Source organism: Oncorhynchus mykiss, chromosome 25 (genome assembly GCF_013265735.2).
Source record: "Oncorhynchus mykiss isolate Arlee chromosome 25, USDA_OmykA_1.1, whole genome shotgun sequence".
Classification (NCBI taxonomy): domain Eukaryota; kingdom Metazoa; phylum Chordata; class Actinopteri; order Salmoniformes; family Salmonidae; genus Oncorhynchus; species Oncorhynchus mykiss.
Window position 1 is genome coordinate 19502352 of NC_048589.1, and position 23306 is coordinate 19525657.

Genomic DNA, 23306 nt, shown 5'->3' on the forward strand with positions numbered 1-23306 from the left:
AAGGACATTAAAGGGCTTATCCACATAACACATACAATATTCTATAACTGGGTTGATGGTTTAGGCAATGCTATTAGTGCATTTGCAAGAGCCTATAGTGTTGATTTCATGTTAGACAATAAACAACTAGAGTTTAGTGTTTGAAGTATACTCCCAGTCGGTATTAGATAGAATGTCGCGGCCCCACCCGCCTTAGGGGAAAACAACCTGTAGTTACCTAGGTTACCCCATTGGCTCCCTGCAAAAACTGGACTTTTTTCAAATGCAATTTCCTTGTCTGCTTGTTTTAGTCAATTATAAAACTGCATTTAAGAAAAGTACTTTTCAACATTTCCTGCTTCCGTGCATTCTCACTACTTAGAAAAACGCAATATTGTAGAGCTTCCCTCACTCCCCTTTTTATGTGGTGCTGGCAAACATGTGAGTGAGTGAGTTGCTACCGACCAGAACGTTAAGCTAGCCAAGACCAACAACACAAACAAACACACTATAGTAGTGAGTAGTGAGTGGAGTTACAAACGGACTATACTGAACAAGTTAAATGTCTTACCTGTGATGAAATGTTTTTCACACACATAGCTACATGTACCCTACTTGGACACCAGGTTCCCACACTGCATAGCCCGAAGCTACATGGCTCTTCTCATGGGCTCTATTTCCCTATGTGGGAGCATTCCAAACCGTAGGTCAAGATTTTTGACCTGGTTACATGTACAACACAGCAGCTTTTCAGCATACTTTGTTATTTATGTATGACACAAAATCTACAACAAAGTTGGCTCTTTTACAATGGTGGTCAATGAGAAATAATGTTTGTTTTCCACAATTTGTGGGCGTGGTCAAGGGGAATTCCTTCTTATGTGAATATTGACTCGGGGTATAGTATTTAATTGTGGTAAACACAGTCTTATTGTCCATATATTTCAGGTATTGGATCCAGGAGTTCTGGACGATGTTCCGGTTACACAGCAGCCTGTCAGACTCCATGGAGCAGTTCCAAGATCTGGTCAGGGATCAGGGCCAGGAAAGGCTGTGCCCTCTGTTGCAGACTAAATGGATGTAAGTATTCCCAGTATATTACTGAACAGAATCCATGTCTCTCTTGAGGAAAGCATCTAGAATGACCTGAAAATGGTTTCATGATAATGGTTTCAAATGATGCCTGTGTAACACCTGTGTGTTTCCGGTCTGTGTTGTTCACCATGTTGTGTCCCAGAAATGATAGACACTGGTCTCAGAAGCCCAGTCAGAGGATCAAGGCTAACAGCAGTAAGAAGAGGAAAGTGTCTCTGCTGTTTGATCACCTGGAGCCCATTGAGCTGGCTGAGCACCTCACCTACCTGGAGTTCAAGTCCTTCTGTAGAATATCAGTGAGTAGAGTCCCAATCCGCCTATATGTGATCGCTATAAACACTATGACATTCTGAAGATTGTCATAGCACATGCGTTCTACAGTAGGTATTTCAATGCACTCAAATGTGTTCTGCAAAACTTCTGTCCTTTTAGCAAAATGAGTCAGCATATGCTTTATTCTTTTTTCCAGTTTGCAGACTACCAGAACTATATCCGCAGCTGCTGCATGAAGGACAACCCCATGATGGAACGTTCCATTACATTGTGCAATGGTATCTCCCAGTGGGTGCAGCTCATGGTTCTGAGTCGGCCTACAGCTCAGCTGAGAGCAGAGGTCTTCACCAAGTTCATCCATGTGGCTCAGGTATGGCCCTAACTATTTCTCCTCCTCCTCCAGAACCATTGTAGACTAACTCTACAGTATATGTCTAGACAATAACAAAATGTCCACATACAAGGTGTTTAGCCCCCATGTTTTGTACCCTCATGAATTGTGTTTGTTCAATGTCTATATCTGGTACCTTTTCCTTGTATTAAACTAATGCATGTCTACCATATCGTACAGTGAGACCTTCAGTACCTACTACTGTACTGCAGAAGCACCATCATTTGTTGTTACGTAATGCATATTAAAAGAGGGCTACTAATGACTCTCAAGAGCGCCATGATGGGCTTTTAGTGCATCAAAGATGCTGGCTAACAGTGAACGTGTGCTCTGAATATTAACAAAGTACAGGCCTTCAGCACTAATGGATTTATCAGTGCTAAGTGCTAATACTGAGGATCTATCAGATGCTATGGGTTCCCTCCAAAAATGGAAAGGTACCGGGATTAGATGCGTTTCCTATAGAATTCTACTGGCTATTATCTGAGCGGTTGATGCCTCTTTTTCTCCCTATGATCAAGTCCTGTTTGGCGAAAACGCTTCCTCATACTTTACGTCTTGCAGCTATTACTTTACTGAAAAAGAACGATAAAGATCACACGTTGTGCTCCTCCCATAGACCAGTGTCACTTTTAAATGTTAATTATCAATTGATTGCTAAAATATTAACTCTGCGCCTAGAGCCGGTGCCCAATCTCATCCACACAGACCAAACTGGTTTTGTGCAGGGTCGTCTATCCTGTGATAATTGACGTCTATATTTTGTAACCACATTCCAGTTATTGAAATAGGTTACTAATGACTTGAAAAGAATGGACTTCCTTCCGATTTATCTTACAGCCAGCGTTAATGTCATCCAAATGTCAATATTACCAAAATGTCTTTATTTGTTTCAGAATCTTCCAATTTCACCCTCTGCATTTTATCAAAAACATGCAAAGCCTATTTTCCTCATTTATTTGGAATAACGAATCACCCAGAATTTGTCTGCAGGTCCTGTATCTTCCATATAAGGCGGGTGGTCTGAATTGACCAAACCTAAAAATGTACTATTGGGCAGCCCAACTCACCCAAGTTAAACAATGGTTTTCTCCCACATTAAGTTCTTGGGCAAGGGAAGAATCCTATGACATTTTACCATATGAGCTGAAATACCTTAACTATTTTGGCCTGCAAAATAAGGTTGCAAATAACCCTGTCATTTTTAATAGTATACAATAATACACGTATGGAAAGCAACTCATAAATGACTGGGTTACATTGCATCCCTCTCCACTTTTGCTCCCATATGGAGACATCCCTGCTTTTAATTATGAGACATTTACAACCTGGCACAACAAGGGTTTAAGGAAAATGTACCACCTCTTTCAGGATGGTACTACTATGAGAGACATTCTGTATTCCATCTGACCATTTGTTTCAATGTTTTCAAGTCTGACATATGGTTCAATTGAGGAATAAGGTTCTCTTGTGAAATCCAAATCATCTAAACGTGATGTCTTACTGAATAATAGTAAAACAAATTGTGAACTGTATTTCCAAAGTTTGTGCTGTTAGATCATATGCTAGTAGACACAGATGTTACTAGATTAGGAACTATGACAACTACCGTCAGAGGAAGGCCCTGCAAATTGTCTAAGACTCCAGCCACCCTAGTCATGGACTGTTCTCTCTGGTACCGCATGGCAGACGATACCGGAGTGCCAAGCCATAAGACTCCTGAACAGCTAATCAAAGGGCTACCCAGACCCCTCTTTTAACGATGTTGCTACTCTGTTTATAATCAATGCATAGTCACTAACTCTACCTACATGTACATATTACCTCAATTACCTCAACTAACCGGTCCCCGCTCACATTGACTCTGTATATAGCCTCGCTTGTTATTTTACTGCTGCTCTTTAATTATTTGTAACCTTTATTTTCTATTTCTCACTTATCTATTTTTTTCTTAACTTCTTAAAGCGTTGTTGGTTAAGGGCTTGTAAGTAAGCATTTCACTGTAAGGTCTACACTACTTGTATTCGGCGCATGTGACAAATACGATTTGATTTGAAATGGGAACAAGATTGACAGTTTGAAATAAGCAGAGAGATAATATGTTCTACAGTTTGAAAGCACACACATTTTCCTACAACCTCAGACACAAACTCTCTCAGGTTCACAGAATTAACTATACACCAGAAAAACTTCACGAAATGAATGCTGAAATGTCTTTTCTTTGTTGGAGGCAAAAGGGTACTTTTTATTCACGTTTTGGACACGCAATCTTATTTCAATGTTTTGGGAATCTGTAAACACAATTTCAGAAAGTTTTAACATATGCCAATGTTTTTATAACATTACGCTGGAAATCAGATAGTCCCTCTACTTTAACACACTGGCTAAATGAAATATCTGGCTACATCCCTTCGAACAATATCTTCTATAATATCAAAGGCAGACCACATAATTTACAAAACATCTGGCATTCCCACATCCAATTCATGGCAATAAGAGCGAATAAATAATGAGTGACATGTTTATTATTATCATTTGTTGATGTTTTTTTTGTGTCTAATTGTATGCATTGCTGTACCTTTTTTGGTACTGTATATGCAAGTACACGTGTGTATTTAATTAATTGTATTATGTGTTGAAATTGTATTTACACATGCTAAAATACACACACACACACACAAAGTTGAAGTCGGAAGTTTACATACACCTTAGCCAAATACATTTAAACTAAGTTTTTCACAATTCCTGACATTTAATCCTAGTAAAGATTCCCTGTTTTAGGTCAGTTAGGATCACCACTTTATTTTAAGAATATGAAATGTCAGAATAATAGTAGAGTGAATAATTTCAGCTTTAATTTCTTTCATCACATCCCCAGTGGGTCAGAAGTTTACATACACTCAATTAGTATTTGGCAGCATTGCCTTCCATAAGCTTCCCACAGTAAGTTGGGTGAATTTTGGCCCATTCCTCCTGACAGAGCTGGTGTAACTGCTCGCACACGCTTTATCAGTTCTGCCTACACATTTTCTATAGGATTGAGGACAAGGCTTTGTGATGGCCACTCCAATACCTTGACTTTGTTGTCCTTAAGCCATTTTGCCACAACTTTGGAAGTATGCTTGGGGTCATTGTCCATTTGAAAGACCCATTTGCGACCAAGCTTTAACTTCCTAACTGATGTCTTGAGATGTTGCTTCAATACATCTGTAATGCGTCTGTGTGTAGATGAGTCAGGCGCAGGACAGCAGATAAGAGTAATGTACGTAATTTACTCAACAAATATACAATACGGGTCAATAAATCCAAGGCCACACATAACGGACATCAATACAAGAAACAAACAAACATGGGGGAACAGAGGGTTAAATAATGAACAAGTAATTGGAGGATTGAAATCAGGTGTGTAAGACAAAACAAATGGAAAATGAAAAGTGGATTGGCGATAGCTAGAAGGCCGGTGACGTCGACCGCCGAACGCCGCCTAAACAAGGAGAGGGACCGACTTCGGCGGAAGTTGTGACAGTACCCTCCCCCCCTTGAGTTGCGGCTCCAGCGGTGTGCCGACAACGACCTCGGGGATGACCCGGAGGACGAGGCCCTTGGCGATCCGGATGGAGATCCCGCAGCAACGAAGGGGCCAAGACGTCCTCCACCGGCACCCAGCATCTCTCCTCCGGACCGTACCCCTCCCGCTCCACGAGGTACTGAAGGCCCCTCGCTCGACGCCTCGAGTCCAGGATGGCTCGAACAGGATACGCCGGGGCCCCCTCGTTGTCCAGAGGGGGAGGAGGAACCTCCCGCACCTCAGACTCCTGGAGAGGTCCAGCCACCACCGGCCTGAGTAGAGACACATGGAACGAGGGATTCATATGGTAATCTGGGGGAAGCTGTAACCTGCATCATACCTTGTTCAGTCTCCTCAGGATTTTGAATGGCCCCACAAACCGCAGGCCCAGCTTCCCAGCAGGGCAGGCAGAGGGGCAGGTTTCGGGTCGAGAGCCAGACCCGGTCCCCTGGTGCAAACACCGGGACCTCACTGCAGTGGCGGACGGTGCTCGCCTTCTGCCGTCTCACGGCCCATTGCAGGTGCACATGGGCAGCGTCCCAGGTCTCCTCCGAGCGCTTAAACCATTCGTCCACTGCAGGAGCTTCGATCTGGCTCTGATGCCAAGGTGCCAGAACCGGCTGATACCCCAGTACGCACTGGAAGGGGAGAGAGGTTAGTAGATGAGTGGCGGAGTGAGTTTTGGGCCATCTCTGCCCAGGGGATGAACGCCGCCCACTCCCCCGGCCGGTCCTGGCAATATGACCTCAGAAACCTACCCACATCCTGGTTTACTCTCTCCACCTTCCCGTTGCTCTCGGGGTGAAAACCTGAGGTGAGGCTGACCGCGACCCCCCAGATGTTCCATGAACGCCCTCCAGACCCTGGACGTGAACTGAGGACCCCGATCAGAGACTATGTCCTCAGGCACCCCGTAGTGCCGGAAGACGTGAGTGAACAGGGCCTCCGCAGTCTGTGGGAGTAGGCCAATTATGCACGGCTGAAATGCGGTCACTCTCCATCTCCACCCCTGAGGTGGAAATGCGGTACCCTAGGAAGACGGACTGTTGGAAGAACAGACATTTCTCAACCTCAACCTGATCTTGTACAGGTCATGCACCAACAGTCGACCAAGCACGCTGCGCACCAGGGACGCATGCTCGGCGCGTGTAGCGGAGTATATCAGAATGTCGTCGATATACACCACTACACCCTGCCCATGCAGGTGCCGGAAAATCTCGTCAATAAAGGCCTGGAAGACTGATGGAGTATTTATCAACCCTTACGGCATGACGAGGTACTCATAGTGCCCTGAGGTGGTACTAAATTCCGTCTTCCACTCGTCTCCGCCCCGATACAAACCAGGTTGTCAGCGCTCCTGAGATCCAATTTTGTGAAGAAGCACGCCCCGTGCATTGACTCGATCGCACTGGCGATGAGGCAGCGGGTAGCTGTACCTCACAGTGATCTGATTGATACCCCGATAGTCAATACACGGGCGTAGACCTTCTTCACATAAAATAAACTCGAGGAGGCAGGTGAAGTGGAGTGCCGAATGTATCCCTGCCCCAGGGATTTGGAGACATATGTTTCCATAGCCGCCGTCTCCTCCTGTGACAGAGGATACACGTGACTCCTGGGAAGTGCTGCGTCTACCAGTAGATTTATCCCCCTGTTGATGAGGTGTAATTGAGTCGAGAGCCAAATCGGTATATTCTGAGGGGATGCGCACGTAGGAGACCTGGTCTGGACTCTCCACCGTAGTCGCACCCTACACACCTTCCTGAGCACTTTTGTGACCACCCCTTGAGAGCCCTCTGTTGCCACGAAATAGTGGGGTCATGACAGGCCAACCAGGGTAGGACCAGCACCACGGGAAACGCAGGAGAATCAATAAGGAAGAGACTGATTCTCTCCTTGTGACCCTCCTGCGTAACCATGTCTAGTGGAGCGGTGGCCTCCCTAATCAGCCCTGACCTAATGGTCGACTATCTAGGGCATGCACAGGGAAGGGCATATCCACAGGAACAAGAGGATCCCTAAATTATGGGCAAATGAATGGTCGATAAAATTCCCAGCTGCGCCTAAATCTACAAGCGCCTTATGCTGGAAATGCTCAGGAAATTTAATAAACGCATACATGTGAGCAACAGAGGGCTCTGGGTGAGCCTGGTGCCGACTCACCTAGGGTGACACGATAGTGCCCTGCCTGCTGCCTCGACTCCCTGAGGAACCCCCTCCCAGCACCGACCAGCAGTGTGCCCTCTGCGGCCACAGATGGTGCTGGGAATGGCACCTCCTCCAGTCGGCCCTAAGAGCAGCACCTCCCAGCTCCATGGGCATCGGAGCGGCGGTGCTTGTGGGATGGAACTGACCGGCCCCGATCCGGACGTCCGCGGGTAGCCAGCAGGTTGTCCAGCCGGATGGATAGGTCCACCAGCTGGTCCAACGTGAGGGTGGTGTCTCAGCAAGCCAACTCCCGACGGACGTCCTCGAGCAGACTGCACCGGTAGTGATCGATCAGGGCCCTGTCATTCCATCCCGCGCTGGCGGCCAGGGTCCGGAAGCCCAAAGCGAAATCCTGCTCGCTCTTCGTCCCCTGCCTCAGGTGGAACAGATGGCGTAATGGTCCAACGCCGCATCTCCTTCACTCCATACGGCGTTGGCCCACTCCAGGGCTTTGCCTGGAGGCAGGAGACGAGGGTGGACACGCTCTCACGTCCCGAAGGAGCCGGGTGGACGGTCTCCAGGTAGAGCTCCAGCTGGAGTAGGAACCCCTGATATCCGGCAGCCGTCCCATCATACTCCCTCGGGAGCACGAGCTGAATCCCGCTGGGGCCGGGTGAAGGAGGGGTGGACAGTGGGGCCTGGTGGAGGTCCTGGAAGACCTCCTCTCTCCCAACGATCCATCGTCTGCAGCACATGATCCATGGCAGTGCCCAGACGTTGCAACATGGTCACGTGCTGCTGACTCCATTTCGGGTGAGTGATTCTGTAATGCGTCTGTGTGTAGCTGGTGTAGATGAGTCAGGCGCAGGACAGCAGATAAGAGTAATGTACGCAATTTACTCAACAAATATACAATACGCGTCAATAAATCCAAGGCCACACAACGGACCGCAATACAAGAAACAATCACTCAAACAAACATGGGGGAATAGAGGGTTAAATAATGAACAAGTAATTGGGGGATTGAAATCAGGTGTGTAAGACAAAGACAAAACAAATGGAAAATGAAAAGTGGATTGGCGATGGCTAGAAGGCCGGTGACCTCGACCGCCGAACGCCGCCCAAACAAGGAGAGGGACCGACTTCGGCGGGAGTCGTGACAATATCCACTTAATTTTCCAACCTCATGATGCCATCTATTTTGTGAAGTGCACCAGTCCCTCCTGCAAGCAAAGAGGCACCGAGTTTGAAGGTAGGCCTTGAAATACATCCACAGGTACACCTTCAATTGACTCAAATTATGTCAATTAGCCTATCAGAAGCTACTAAAGACATGACATAATTTTCTGGAATTTTCCAAGCTGTTTAAAAGGGACTGTCAACTTAGTGTCTGTAAACTTCTGACCCACTGGAATTGTGATTACAGTGAATTATAAGTGAAATAATCAGTCTGTAAACAATTGTTAGAAAAATGACTTGTGTCATGCAAAGTAGATGTCCTAACCGACTTGGCAAGTCAGTTAGGACATCTACTTTGCATGACACAAGTAATTTTTCCAAATTTGTGGAATGGTTGAAAACACTTTTTAATGACTCAAACCTAAGTGTATGTAAACTTCTGACTTCAACTGTATATGTATATATATAAAGTATTCCAAAAATAACTAGTGGCTCTACTTGATCAAATGCCTCTTCATCACTTCATTCACATGCAAAGCTGTGTTCTGAAGAGTAATGAGGAGAGGAGCTGAGAGAGTTGGATGAAGAGGCAGCAGTCTGGAGAATCTCTCTGGGTTACATTAATGCACTAGTCAGCTGACGCTCCTCTAACTCCTCTCAATGCATTCCACGCCAATGGGTTCCAGTGTCCCACAGCAGGGCCATATGATCAATTAGGGAACTGAGAAAAGTTGGTGAAACATTTACTGGGGCGACAGGTAGCCAAGTGGTTAGAGCATTGGGCCAATAACTGAAAGGTTGCAAGATTGAATCCCTGAGTGGACAATGTAAAAAATCTGTTGTTCTGCCCCTGAACAAGGCAGTTAACCCACTGTTCCTAGGCTGTCATTGTAAATAAGAATTTGTTCTTAACTGACTTGCCTAGTTAAATAACGGTTAAAAGAAAACAACTAGATTTGTACAACTGTATTATCTAAGATTGTAAGCAACAGTATTATGAATGCCTAATGCAACCAACATTGGAGTGCTGCTTGTGGAGAGTGCTGTGGGTTGACACTGATTTAAGGTTCAATTAGAATGTTTGTGTTTCCCAGAGCCTCCATCTTATGCACAACTTCAACACACTAATGGCTGTGGTGGGGGGCCTGTGCCACAGCTCCATCTCCAGACTTAAAGAGACCAGTTTGCATGTGTCCCACGAGGTCACCAAGGTACATTTATCTATAACATTATCATAACATGATCTATATTGATCAGTATGTCTAAAATACAATACAAGGTAATAATCTACAATATATTTTCCACTATCTCTTCTCTCCACAGGTGCTGAATGAGATGACAGACCTCCTGTCCTCCTGTAGGAACTATGACAACTACCGTCAGGTGTACAGCAGGTGTGCAGGCTTTAAGATCCCCATCCTGGGGGTCCACCTCAAGGACCTGATCTCAGTCAACGAGGCCATGTCAGACTACGTAGAGGACAACAAGGTGAATGTTCAGAAGCTCCAGGCTCTGTACAACCACATCAACGAGCTGATCCAGCTACAGCAGATCACCCCACAGCTCGATGCCAATAAAGACCTGGTCCACCTTCTCACGGTTAGTATACACCTAAGTACACAGTAATTCACACTACTGTGTCTGTTGGTAAATGATCCTGGTCTCTGACCCTGTTGTCCTCTACTGCTCAGCTGTCCCTAGACCTCTACTACACAGATGATGAGATATATGAGCTCTCTTACACCAGGGAGCCCAAGAACAGCAAAGCACCCGTGAGTAAAAAGGGGACATGAAAAACACTGTGGGAAATGAAACTATTTGCATAATGATTGAAATAGAAAATACTCCTAGCCATAACAAGTTCACTGTGTTATGGCTAGGGGTGTTTTCAATTTCAAACATGTTTAATAATACTGACAAAAACCCAGTTCGCTCCAGTGAATCATGTCTGATGTTGCATATCCCATTAACAAACCTATTTCAAGAGAATGAGCACTGGAGCTCTTTTTTAATTGGCCCATTTAACATCAGCAGAGTCTATTCTACATCTGCTGACAATGTTCCGATCATCTGTTTTGTTTTACATCAGCCAGCCACCCCATCTAGACCTCCAGTAGTTGTGGAGTGGGCATCAGGAGTGGCCCCAAAACCTGACCCCAAAACCATCAGCAAACATGTGCAAAGAATGGTGGATGTGAGTTGACAATACCAAGGGAAGGAATATAGACATAAGCATTGTATTCTGTTTCATAAAAGCAGTAAATCATGTTTTAAATATTGTTTTGTCATGACCGTTATGTTATTTCCATTAATGTATACTACATACATTATTTCTCTGAAAGTTGTAGTTTTAATACTCTACCAGATCAAACTGAACAGAACTCTTTCCAGTTGATCTATTGTGCTTCGTGTATCTCATTACTATGTCTTGTGTCTCTTGTCCTCAACAGTCCGTGTTTAAAAACTATGACCATGATGAGAATGGCTACATCTCTCAAGGAGACTTTGAGAAAATCGCTGCTAGCTTTCCATTCTCCTTCTGTGTTATGGACAAAGAGAAGTATGTATATGGTTCCGTTGTGGCTGCATGGGCTCTCCTTTGGCACATTTGACAGTTCACACTAACAGCATGGGCTCATTTTTAACTGCAGAGAAAGGAAACTAAAGTGGAATCTGGGCATGTAGCTACAGGAAACAGAAATATCAACATAAGTATCAGCTAGCCATATGTCTCAGCAGTCAACTCTCACTGTGGTCAACTGAGGTTAAATCACAAACTTCTTAACCAGTTAGCTGGTGGAGTGAAACTGTTGAAGTGAAGTAAGGAAACCTGCTAGTTTTGGTTCCTCTTATTTCAATGTGACATATAGAAGTATGAAATTAGGCCCAATATAGTACATACAGTACATTGCAAACATAACATTTCTTATGAGACAGTTTGTTGACATGAGATATGCTTTGTGTTGTCCTGCTCCAGGGAAGGCCTCATCAGTAGAGAGGAGATCACAGCCTATTTCATGCGCGCTAGTGTCATCTGCTCCAAGCTGGGTCTTGGCTTTGTCCACAACTTTCAGGAGACCACCTACATGAAGCCCACCTTCTGTGACAATTGCTCTGGATTCGTAAGTCAAGACAGTACATTACAGCACTATGTCCTGATCTGTCTTTAGCTTAGCTGTCGGTCTCATTAGTATGGGCAGGAGTTTTTCCTGAAGTTGTCGCCTGATCAGGAAAGACTCTGGGGCTTAGTTATAGCATACTCATCAACAATAGCAATGCTGTTACGGCTTTAAATGACTATTTAAACATGCATATTCCTCATTCTTAAATATGCATTACTTCTGTTATCTCCAAACAACCTTTTCAAATTCCTCTTTTCCATAACAGTTGTGGGGCGTCATAAAACAAGGCTACAGATGCAGAGGTGATTATATTATGTTTTATTGTTGCTGCGTCTAGACTGGAATATTACATCATGTTTGCATAAATGTTATTCTGCACGTAGTTTACAGTTCAGTACATTGTTGATAGGATACAATGTTAGCAGAGGTTGCTGATAATGGGGAGACTGCGAGGAGCAGGTAATGTGTAGCTATCTTGAGAAGGTGCATTGTGTGGTTTCTATCATGCAGACTGCTAGCTGAACCCTGCAGCACATGAAAGTCACAACCACAAAACAACCTTTTACTCTCTTCCCCTTGAAACAGTCAGAAACACGCTGTTTGCATGGCAACATGCACACAAAGGTCTGAAAACTGTTCTGTTCCACAGGCACCATTAGGCAACCGAGGGGAACGGAAGTTACATTATCTAGTAGGGTGCTATTGACAACAAAACAAAAACATGCATTCTCTGTGCAACCCAACATGACCATACAAGAATCTATTTAAAAAAAACTCCTTTCCACCTCTGCCTGCTCTTACACGTTGTCTGCATTCTCTTGGCCTGTTCACAGACTGTGGGATGAACTGCCACAGGCTGTGTAAGGACCAGGTGGCGTTTGAGTGTAAGAAGAATGCCAAAGGCAGCAGCACCTCTGAAGGTCCACTAACACCCGGCTCCACACCCGGCACTACAGGTGGGCCGGAAGGTGAGGAGGGACATACACACATACACGCATAGTAAATATGCTTGTGCCGTGATCCCACTCTCTGAGGGTGTCTCAGGTGGACAACACATTTCCAATTTACACTGTATTCATGTGTGAAATAGCACAAATATAAGCAAGATATATTTTTTATATATTTTTAATCACACATACTAAATTATTTACCAAAATAGTGATGAACCACATGTAGTGTAACAGTAACCAACCAGAGTTGTGATTGCTAGTTGTGCTAGAAATCTAAGGCAGCAGAAGGTCGCCATCTGCTGGTCTAGAAGTAATATATCACTCTAGGTCTAGAAGTAATACATCACTCTAGGTCTAGAAGTAATACATCACTCTAGGTCTAGAAGTAATACATCACTCTAGGTCTAGAAGTAATACATCACTCTAGGTCTAGAAGTAATACATCACTCTAGGTCTAGAAGTAATACATCACTCTAGGTCTAGAAGTAATACATCACTCTAGGTCTAGAAGTAATACATCACTCTAGGTCTAGAAGTAATACATCACTCTAGGTCTAGAAGTAATACATCACTCTAGGTCTAGAAGTAATACATCACTCTAGGTCTAGAAGTAATATTTTACCTTTATTTAACTAGGCAAGTCAGTTAAGAACCAATTCTTATTTTCAATGACGGCCTAGGAACAGTGAGTTAACTGCCTTGTTCAGGGGCAGAACGACAGATTTTTACCTTGTCAGCTCAGGGATTTGATCTTCCAACCTTTTGGTTGCTAGTCCAACACTCTAACCTCTAGGCTACTCTGCCATCCCATATATCCCTCTACTTGTGCTTACTACCTGTATGCAAAGTAAAACCTATCTTGGATAGTCCTAAACTATACCATTCCATGTGGTAACCATTATTGACAGGAGTCACATATATTGCAAATACACAAAGTCCCAAATCATTATTTGAAAGGTATGTCTTTGCAGGTGAGAGAGCAGGTTTAATCTAGTTTATGGAAAAGTAGCACAGCTTCTGGGTAGTTTCCCTATGTGGTGGACTGTCATACTGCTCTCTAAAGTCAAGGACCTGCCTCACTTACTGTAACACTGGATGTGCTTTCTGTGGTCAGACAAACACTCAGTTGACTTTTCCTTAACCTTATGAGATTGACTGTTTGCAAACATATCACTTCAAAACCAGAAAACTGATTGAAATGGATTGAACAGATCAGAGTTGACTGACTATCTTTATGGTGTTGTTTGTGCTAGGCTCAGAAGAGGGGCCTTTCCCCTACCCGTCAGAGGAATGTAGGGACTGGAGCCCTGACTCTGCGCCCCCCTCCCATCTGAGGCTCCCCCCTAAGCTGTCCATGCCTGTGGGGGTCCACTGTAGCACCCAGACAGAGGGCCCTCCCGCCCCTGCCTCCCCGCCAGAGCCCAGTCGGCTACAGCCAGTACAGCCCTCTCTCCTGGCCCCTGTACCCTCCTCTCTCTTGGCCCCCGTACCCCCCTCCCTCACCCCATGCCCCAGTCCGGTGCCCCAACGCAAACAACGGGCCTATGCCAAGTGGGAGAACAGAACCTCTACAGTGCTAAAGCCCAGGGAGCCGGATGAAGATCTAAAACCCAACTATGATGCTCTGGAAACGGTGAGATTCAGACACCACTACCTCTGGGTTACTGATATGTGTTCAATTGTGTACATTGAATGTACTATATTCAAATTTCTAGAGTTTTGAATGCAAGGTTAAACATTCCAATAAATAAACAATGATGGTGAATGATTCTCAGGAGAACCAGAAGCTTCAGAAGAACAACGAAACGCTGCGTAAGAAGCTGAGGGAGACGCAGCGCGAGGTAGAGATCCTGCAGACACTTCTGAAGAGGCACGCCCTGCACCCTGTGGTGGAGGACTCATCCTCCTCCTCCTAGCCAGGAACACCCTTCAGCAGGTCAGACACACCCACTCTATGACATCACAGGTGATGCTCAGCCCTCTTTCTCCAGAGCCACTGACAGTACTGTTTGTCTTAAAGGACCACAGCGCCACACAATCAAGATACACAGAGGGACCTAAACGTCCCTGTGAGGAGACACTGTTACTCACATTGTTTTATGCCATGGGTACCTCACAGTGCGGTACATACAGCCACTCTAATTACCAGTTGCAGCCAATATGGGGTTATGAGGCATAGCCAATGAAAGTACCTTCCTGAATAGGACACAGCCAGTCAAAGCACAGTACCAGCCATTATGGAACAAAGCCAATCAGTGTGACATTGGGTTGGGGACTCTGACAATTATAATACCACACAGTATGGCCAGGACACTGGCCAAGTTCATTCAGGTGTACTGTGTAGTTATTATCCTGTCTTAAGTAATAACAAGGTTGCATATTGTAAATCCATGTGATTTCAATGTCACTGTCAATATTTATTGTTAAAACACTACAATACAGGTAGATATAGATATAGATAAATCATTGTTTTAGTCTTTATGTAGGTAGGTGCAAGAAGACATTTTCTAAAAAGACTACATTCAACCACAGTATTCTTATGTATATTTCATCAGCTCAGTGCGGTCCATAGTAGCAAATAACATAATTTTAGATGTTTCACCAATGACGTACCATGTAAATAACCTAAGCATATCATATATTGTGGTGCCATTGTACCAGTAGTTTCTCTCAAGATGTCCTCTCTCAGTATTGCTGTCATAATGGATGTTATAATAAAGACATTTTCTCTATTCATCATGTTCGGTGAGATTTGTAACTCGGTGGGTGTCAATTTTTTCTTCATTAGTATGGAACCTTCACAGTATGGAACTGACAGTAGCTGTGAAATAAGTTCCACTAGGGGTCACTAAACCCACTAGAATATCAGCATAGCCTACCACTCTGCCTGCTTTCATAATGATTTGATGGTTTAGTTTTATTTTGTTTTCGTCAACTTTGCTAAAATAGAAAGCACCACTCACAGTAACTATACTATTTGCTGTATAAATGCCATTCTCTATTCAACCTCATCAGAATAGCTGTGAACCAGTGCCATTACCTCCTCAGTTGGTGGTTAATGGGGAAGTTTAGCAGGAAAAGAAGAAAGTCCAGCTCTTAAAGGGGCAGACCCCCTCGCCTTCAGAGATTTGGTACGAAAATGTATGCACTCACTACTATAAGTCGCTCTGGATAAGAGTGTCTGCTAAATGACAAAAATGTAAATGGAACAATAAGGCTCCACCTTTACAGTCAACAGGTGAGATTGTGACCACCTATATGGCATTAATAATAATAATAAGTAAATAATAAGCGAAAGAAAGAACTTTCGCAAGAGGATAGAGCAGTGTACATTTGGTGCCTATCTTTTGTGTCCCTTGTAGGTCAATAGCCTGCTGCTCATAATTAGTGCTGTGTTCGCATTTATATTTGACCTGAGGTCTCTGTAGGTAATTAGTCTTCTGTGGTGTAGCGTATAGTGTAGATAATCATTGTACTTGTTTTTCACATAAACTGATATTAGGCGAACTATTAGAATTTTAGCAACCAGGAAATGGCGGAGGGGTTTCTGTGACTTATCAATATATTTGCCTGTATTTACAGCCCAAAGATTAAGTGCTAATTAAGTGCTAATGTGACCATCATAAAAACTACAAATGCCATGATCTGGACAAGACTGCCAAATCAAGGCAAAGGTAAGAATCTCTGGATTAATGTTAGCTAAATGTAGTCATGAATGTATTGGCAAAATGTCTAATGAACAATTCTGTGACCTGTCTTGCGAACGTTTTAAATTGACACAGTACCTGTTAGCAAAGGTGTCAGCTACAGATGACGTGCAGGAGCTTGCAGGGATTTGTAGTCTTTGATGCTAATTAGCATTTTCGAATCTGAGACTAAATATAGACGTGCATATTGATAAGTCACCTTGTCTAAGAGAGATTGCGGTTATATTAACGTCACGCCAGGGTAAGCCTACATGAAACACAGCCCTTATTTTAAGTGTTTCTAAAATCCCCTATGGGGAAAAATGGTGGGAAAACTATTGAAACCATTTCTGTTTGACCGCAAGGTTTTATGGGTATTATGACACCTCCACTTTGGGTCTCTATGTAGGCTACGTGCAGGCTATGGTGCAGCTCATGTGAATTCATATCAATTGTAGATACATTTACATATTTCTAGGGGGTAGATGTATTTGTCGTTAGGATTTTTTTTTAACAACTTTTTATATTTTCAAGGCAACAAATAGGCTGAATAAATTAGCAGCTACCTCTATGCTTGTGTAGTCCAGTGGTTATAGCTGCTGAGCCCATCACACATATGCCAGAGTTGTCATGGGTTTGAATCCAGCCCACTGCCCTTTGACTTTTTTCAGGAACTCGTACTTTATAGTTACTCTCAGTGGGCTGTATTTGTACTCTTACTCAAGTCATTTCTGAAGGAAGGAACTTACTTTCTACTGTTTTACATTTGACCAAATCCCTTACAGTTACATAGATATTAGATAAATACAGTACCAGTCAAAAGTTTGGACACACCTACTCATTCAAGGTATTTTATTTATTTTTGCTATTTTCTACATTATACATTTCTACTATAGTGAAGACATCAAAACTATAAAATAACACCTATGGAATCATGTAGTAACCAAAAAAGTATACTGAGGTATAACATATATTTTGAGATTCTTCAAAGTAGCCATCCTTTGCCTTGATGACAGCTTTGCATACTCTTGGCATTTTCTCAACCAGCTTCATGAGGTAGTCAGTCACCTGGAATGCAAATCAATTAACAGGTGTGCCTTGTTAAAAGTTATTTGTGGAATTTATTTCCTACTTAATGCGTTTGAGCCAATCCGTTGTGTTGTGACAAGGTAGCGTGGTATACAGAAGGTATCCCTATTTGGTAAAACACCAAGTCCATCTTATGGCAAGAACAGCTCAAATAAGCAAAGAGAAACAACAGTCCATCATTACTTTAAGACATGAAGGTCAGTCAATGTGGAACATTTCAAGACCTTTGGAAGTTTCTTCAAGTGCAGTCGCAAAAACCATCAAATGCTGGCTCTCATGAGGACTGCCACATGAAAGGAGGACCCAGAGTTAACTCTGCTGCAGAGGATAAGTACACTAGAGTTAGCTGTGCCTCAGATTGCAGCCCAAATAAATGCTTCAGAGTTCAAGTAACAGACATCTCAACATCAACTGTTCAGAGGAGACTGCGTGAATTTTATTTAACTATGTAAGTCAGTTACGAACAAATTCTTATTTACAATGACTGCCTACTCTGGCCAAACTCGGACGACGCTGGGCCAATTGTGCGCAGCCCTATGGGACTCCCAATCACAGCCAATCGTGAATCAGGCCTCCATGGTCAAATTGCTGCAAAGAAACCACTACTAAAAGACACCAATAATAAGAAGAGACTTGCTTTGGCCAAGAAACACGAGCAATGGATATTAGACCGGTGGGAATCTGTCCTTTGGTCTGATGAGTCCAAATTTGAGATTTTTGATTCCAACTGCCGTGTCTTTGTGAGACGCAGAGTAGATGAACGGATGATCTCTGCATGTGTGGTTCTCACCGTGAAGCAGGTGTGGGGGTGCTTTTCTGGTTACACTAAGTGATTTATTTAGAATTCAAGGCACACTTAACCAGCATGGCTACCACATCATTATGCAGCGATACGCCATCCCATCTGGTTTACACTTGGTGGGACTATCATTTATTTTTCAACAGGACAATGACCCAACACACCTCCAGGCTGTGTAAGGGCTATTTGACCAAGAAGGAAAGTGATGGAGTGCTGCATCAGAGAGAATGCCAAGAGTGTGCAAAGCTGTCATCAAGGCAAAGGGTGACTACTTTGAAGAATCTCAAATATATTTTAACACTTTTTTGGTTACTACATGATTCCATTTGTGTTATTTTATAGTTTAAGTCTTCATTATTATTCTCCAATGTAGAAAATAGTAAAAATAAAGAAACCCTTGAATGAAATGGCGTGTCCAAACTTTTGACAGGTACTGCAGATAGTGGCGTTCGGTGCCGTTTAATATGGACTTTTTTTGGTGTTGTTCATGAGCATGGCCTTATTTCTATTACAGCATATTGGATGACTGTCATTCATATTCCATTCACCCAGTATAATGTAACAGTGGCAGGCTTAGACTACTACATAACTCACATTTTCCCTAGACCATTGTGAGTTTTCTACAACCTAATTGCTACAATCCTGAGGCGACAGACAGTGAGTGACACATGGACAGAGAGTGACACATTCAATACCGCCTTGCACACTCTTGCCAGCATCTAGCTGATCTAGGGTATAATCATTAGTCCAACAGTTGGAAATGAGAGTTTCTATTGGATAAATTCAGGTACAGTTGAACTGGGAAGTTTACATACACCATAGTCAAATACATTTAAACTTAGTTTCACAATTCCTGACATTTAATCAGAGTAAAACATTCCCTGTCTTAGATCAGTTAGGATCACCACTTTACTTTAAGAATGTGAAATGTCAGAATAAGTGATTTTTCACCTTTTGTTTCTTTCATCACATTCCCAGTGGGTCAGAAGTTTACATACACTCAATTAGTATTTTGTAGCGTTGCCTTTAAATTGTTTAACTTGGGTCAAATGTTTTGGGTAGCCTTCCACAAGCTTCCCACAATAAGTCCAGTGAATTTTGGCCTATTCCTCCTTATAGAGCTGGTGTAACTGAGTCAGGTTTGTAGGCCTCTTTTCTCGCACATGCTTTTTCAGTTCTGCCCAAAAATGATATATTGGATTGAGGTCAGGGTTTGTGTTGGCCACTCCAATACCTTGTTTTTGTTGTCCTTTTGCCATTTTGCCCAACTTTGGAAGTATGCTTGGGCTCATTGTCTATTTGGAAGACCCATTTACGACCAAGCTTTAACTTCCTGACTGATGTCTTGAGATGTTGCTTCAATATATCCACAATTGTCCTACCTCATGATGCCATCTATTTTGTGAAGTGCACCAGTCCCTCCTGCAGCAAAGCACCCTCACAACATGATGCTGCTACCCCGTGCTTCACGGTTGGGATGGTGTTCTTCGGCTTGCAAGCATTCCCCTTTTTCCTCCAAACATAATGATGTTCATTACGGCCAAACAGTTCTATTTTTGTTTTTTCAGACCAGAGGACATTTCTCCAAAAATGATGATCTTTGTCCCCATGTGTAGTTGCAAAGGGTAGTCTGGCTTTTTTTATGGCCGTTTTTGAGCAGTGGCTTCTTCCTTGCTGAGCGGCCTTTCAGGTTATGTCGATATAGGACTTGTTTTACTGTGGATATTGATACTTTTGTACCCGTTTCCTCCAGCATCTTCACAAGGTCCTTTGCTGCTGTTCTGGGATTGTTTTGCACTTTTCGCACAACAGTACATTCATCTCTAGGAGACAGAATGCGTCTCCTTCCTGAGCGGTATGACCGCTGCATGGTCCCATGGTGTCTATACTTGCCTACTATTGTTTTTACAGATGAACGTGGTACCTTCAGGCATTTGGAAATTGCTCCCAAGGATAAACCAGACTTGTGGAGGTCTACAATTTTTTTCTGAGGTCTTGGCTGATTTATTTTGATTTTCCCCATGATGTCAAGCAAAGAGGCACGGAGTTTGAAGGTAGGCCTTGAAATAAATCCACAGGTACACCTCCAATTGACTCAAATGATGTCAATTAGCCTATCAGAAGCTTCTAAAGCCATGACATCATCTTCTGGAATTTTACAAGCTGTTTAAAGTCACAGTCAACTTAGTGTATGTCAACTTCTGACCCACTGGAATTGACACAGTGAAATAAATCTGCCTGTAAACAATTGTTTGAAAAATTACTTGTGTCATGCACAAAGTAGATGTCCTAACTGACTTGCCAAAACTATAGTTTGTTAACAAGAAATGTGTGGAGTGGACACTTAGGTTGCCGTCATTAAAACTAGTTTATGCAAACTTCCGACTTCAACTGTATGTTTATCCCCGTTTTCGTTCCTTTTGCTTCCTTTTTAAAAATGTTAACAGATACACCCCTGATCATGCGTAAACACAGTTCACTTTCATATCAGCCACATTGTATTCATTCTCGCATCTTTGCGCCCTCCTCTCACCTTTCCACTTCACTTGTGGACTTCAATGCACAACACATCTGTCTCGCTCTTAGGAAGAAATGAATTTGTTCAAAACTGTTCAACTATTGTCTTTCGCTCTTTTCTGCGTCAACTACTCACCACGTTATGCACTGCAGTGATAACTAGCTGTAGCTTATGCTTTCAGTCCTAGATTAATTTGCTGATCCTTATATTGTGTGGACAACATGTCAGTTCATGCTGCAAGAGCTCTGATAGGTTGGAGGACGTCCTCTGGAAGTTGTCACAATTACTGTGTGTCTGTGGAAGGAGGTGAGAACCATGACCCTCCTAGGTTTTGTATTGAAGTTGAAGTCAATGTACTCAGAGGAGGATGGAAGCTAGCTGTCCTCCAGCTACACCATGGTGTTACACTACAGTGTTGTTGAGGATATTGTGGAACTTAATTGCAAAAAAATGTTTTAATCAATTATTTGGTTGAGTGAATATTTAATAATGTAATTTAAAATGGATGACTTTAAAAAGTTTATTAAAAAATGTTTTTTAAAATTCAATGAGGATGGTCCTCCCCTTCATCCTCTGAGGAGCCCCCACTGACAGGTGAAAACAATCCAAATTGTGATTTAAATGATCAAATCATGTAAAATATGATATTTTATGTCTGTATGAACAATTCACAACCCCTTGACCAATTAAATATATTTTGAAATAGGGCTATTTGACCAAGAAGGAGAGTGAAGGAGTGCTATATCAGATGACCTGGCCTCCACAATCCCGACCTCAACCAAAATTGAGATGGTTTGGGATGAGTTGGACCGCAGTGAAGGAAAAGCAGCCAACAAGTGCTCAGCATATGTGGGAACTCCTTCGGGACTGTTGGAAAAGCATTCCAGATTATGCTGGTTGAGATAATGCCAAGATTGTGCAAAGCTGTCATCAAGGCAAAGGGTGGCTATTGAAGAATCTCAAATATAACACATTTTTTGGTTACTACATGATTCACTGTGTATTATTTCATAGTTTTGAGGACTTTACAAGTATTATACAATTAAGAAAATAGTACAAATAAAGAAACCCTTGAGTGAGTAGATGTTCTGAATATTTTGACCAGTAGTGTATGATCTCTGCTTGTTGGCTAACTAGCCACCTTGTCATTGGCATAAAGAGTGAACAGATGATGAATCAGATGTGTGTGGTAATAGCTATCGCGTTAGGTTGCCACTAGATAAGCTGGTTAAACTAGCTAGCTTTAGCTGCAGTGTTAACCATGTAGCTACTGTTAGCTAACATTAGCAAGATGATCAACTGGTCAGTCCAGCGCAGCATCCTCCCACTCTCTGTGTGCGTGTGTCTAAATGTTGCTGTTTTTATGACAAGTCATACAGTGTATCATCTCGGTAAGCTTTTTGTGCCATGTACTAGAAATACAAAATGATGTATTTTATTTACAGCTTGTAGCGCCACAACCGAGGGGGGAGGAGAATGGGCCAGCCAAGAAAAGAAAATACCCTTCAAAATGGAAAGGAGAGGTTGGAAGAGGAGGTTGGAGGGTAACTCCTACCTTAGAAGGAAAAAGATGAGTTAGTTGACCATGGCAACTGATATCAAATAAAAATGTATTAGTCACATATGCCAAATACAACACCTTCCAGTAAAATGCTTACTTACAAGCCCCTAACCAACAACGCAGTTAAGAAAATAAGTTACAAAAATGTTTACTAAATAAACTAAAGTTAAAAATGTTATGCAATAAAATAACGAGGCTATATACGGGGTACCGAGTCAATGTGAGCTGGTACAGTCGGGGTAATATATGACTATGCCTAGATAATAAACATCGAGTAGCAGCAGATATCTGCACTGTTTGATGATTTGTAATTTACATGATTCTTACCTGAATACCTACCTTGACGTCATATTCCATGCTGAAATATGTCTGATATGCACACTTACCTGATATTTCATTCTCTTGTGTAAAATTAAACATAACACGTGTTGTCAATCTTTTAAGTATGCATTCACCATCACGTGATGTACTTAGAATTATATTGTGAAATACATTTTCATGAATGCTATTGATATTGTAAAATTATTCCAATGTCCTGAGTACCATTTACCTTTTTATGAACTTGAGCACATTGATAGATATTAAGTCAACTTTGAATAAGACCATAATTGAAACTGTCCAGCCTACGGACTTCGTTTGACGTTAGTCTTTATTGAAGTGTATTTATTACGGAAAACATTTACTGTTTAAGAACCAATCAGAGCAACAGAGCAAACGGAGCGAAACAGGGAGGGACCTACCTGAAGTTGTCCAATAGAAACTCTTGTTTGCGTTTTCCGTTTCCGGTTTCAGACGATTTGCAACAGAATCGGAGTAATGATTACACGCCTGTACTGGGTGACTTCTGCAGGATGGTGCTGACAGGCTTAAATAATAAATTATAATTATAAATTATTTGGACTAAGTTGTTATTTTTGTTTGCTGTCGCAGTTATATACAGATCTTTGA

The 23306-nt window shown here is 42.7% G+C and overlaps 1 protein-coding gene across 3 annotated transcripts in view; it reads left to right on the forward strand.

The window, feature by feature from the left end:
• Positions 1-15439, forward strand: part of LOC110505526 (RAS guanyl-releasing protein 1) — a 29045-nt gene extending 13606 nt beyond the window's left edge. For 2 of the 3 annotated variants that reach the window (XM_021584802.2, XM_021584801.2), the window contains exons 5-17: positions 928-1059; positions 1217-1370; positions 1544-1717; positions 9728-9844; positions 9957-10232; positions 10325-10405; positions 10723-10827; positions 11084-11193; positions 11611-11755; positions 12021-12057; positions 12589-12723; positions 13959-14338; positions 14481-15439. In XM_021584802.2, the coding sequence (XP_021440477.1) occupies positions 928-1059; positions 1217-1370; positions 1544-1717; positions 9728-9844; positions 9957-10232; positions 10325-10405; positions 10723-10827; positions 11084-11193; positions 11611-11755; positions 12021-12057; positions 12589-12723; positions 13959-14338; positions 14481-14621 (1987 nt within the window). In that variant the 3' untranslated portion in view covers positions 14622-15439. The remainder of the gene's footprint in view (positions 1-927; positions 1060-1216; positions 1371-1543; positions 1718-9727; positions 9845-9956; positions 10233-10324; positions 10406-10722; positions 10828-11083; positions 11194-11610; positions 11756-12020; positions 12058-12588; positions 12724-13958; positions 14339-14480) is intronic. The other variant, XM_021584803.2, reaches the window with a different exon arrangement.
• The last annotated feature ends 7867 nt before the right edge of the window (positions 15440-23306 follow it).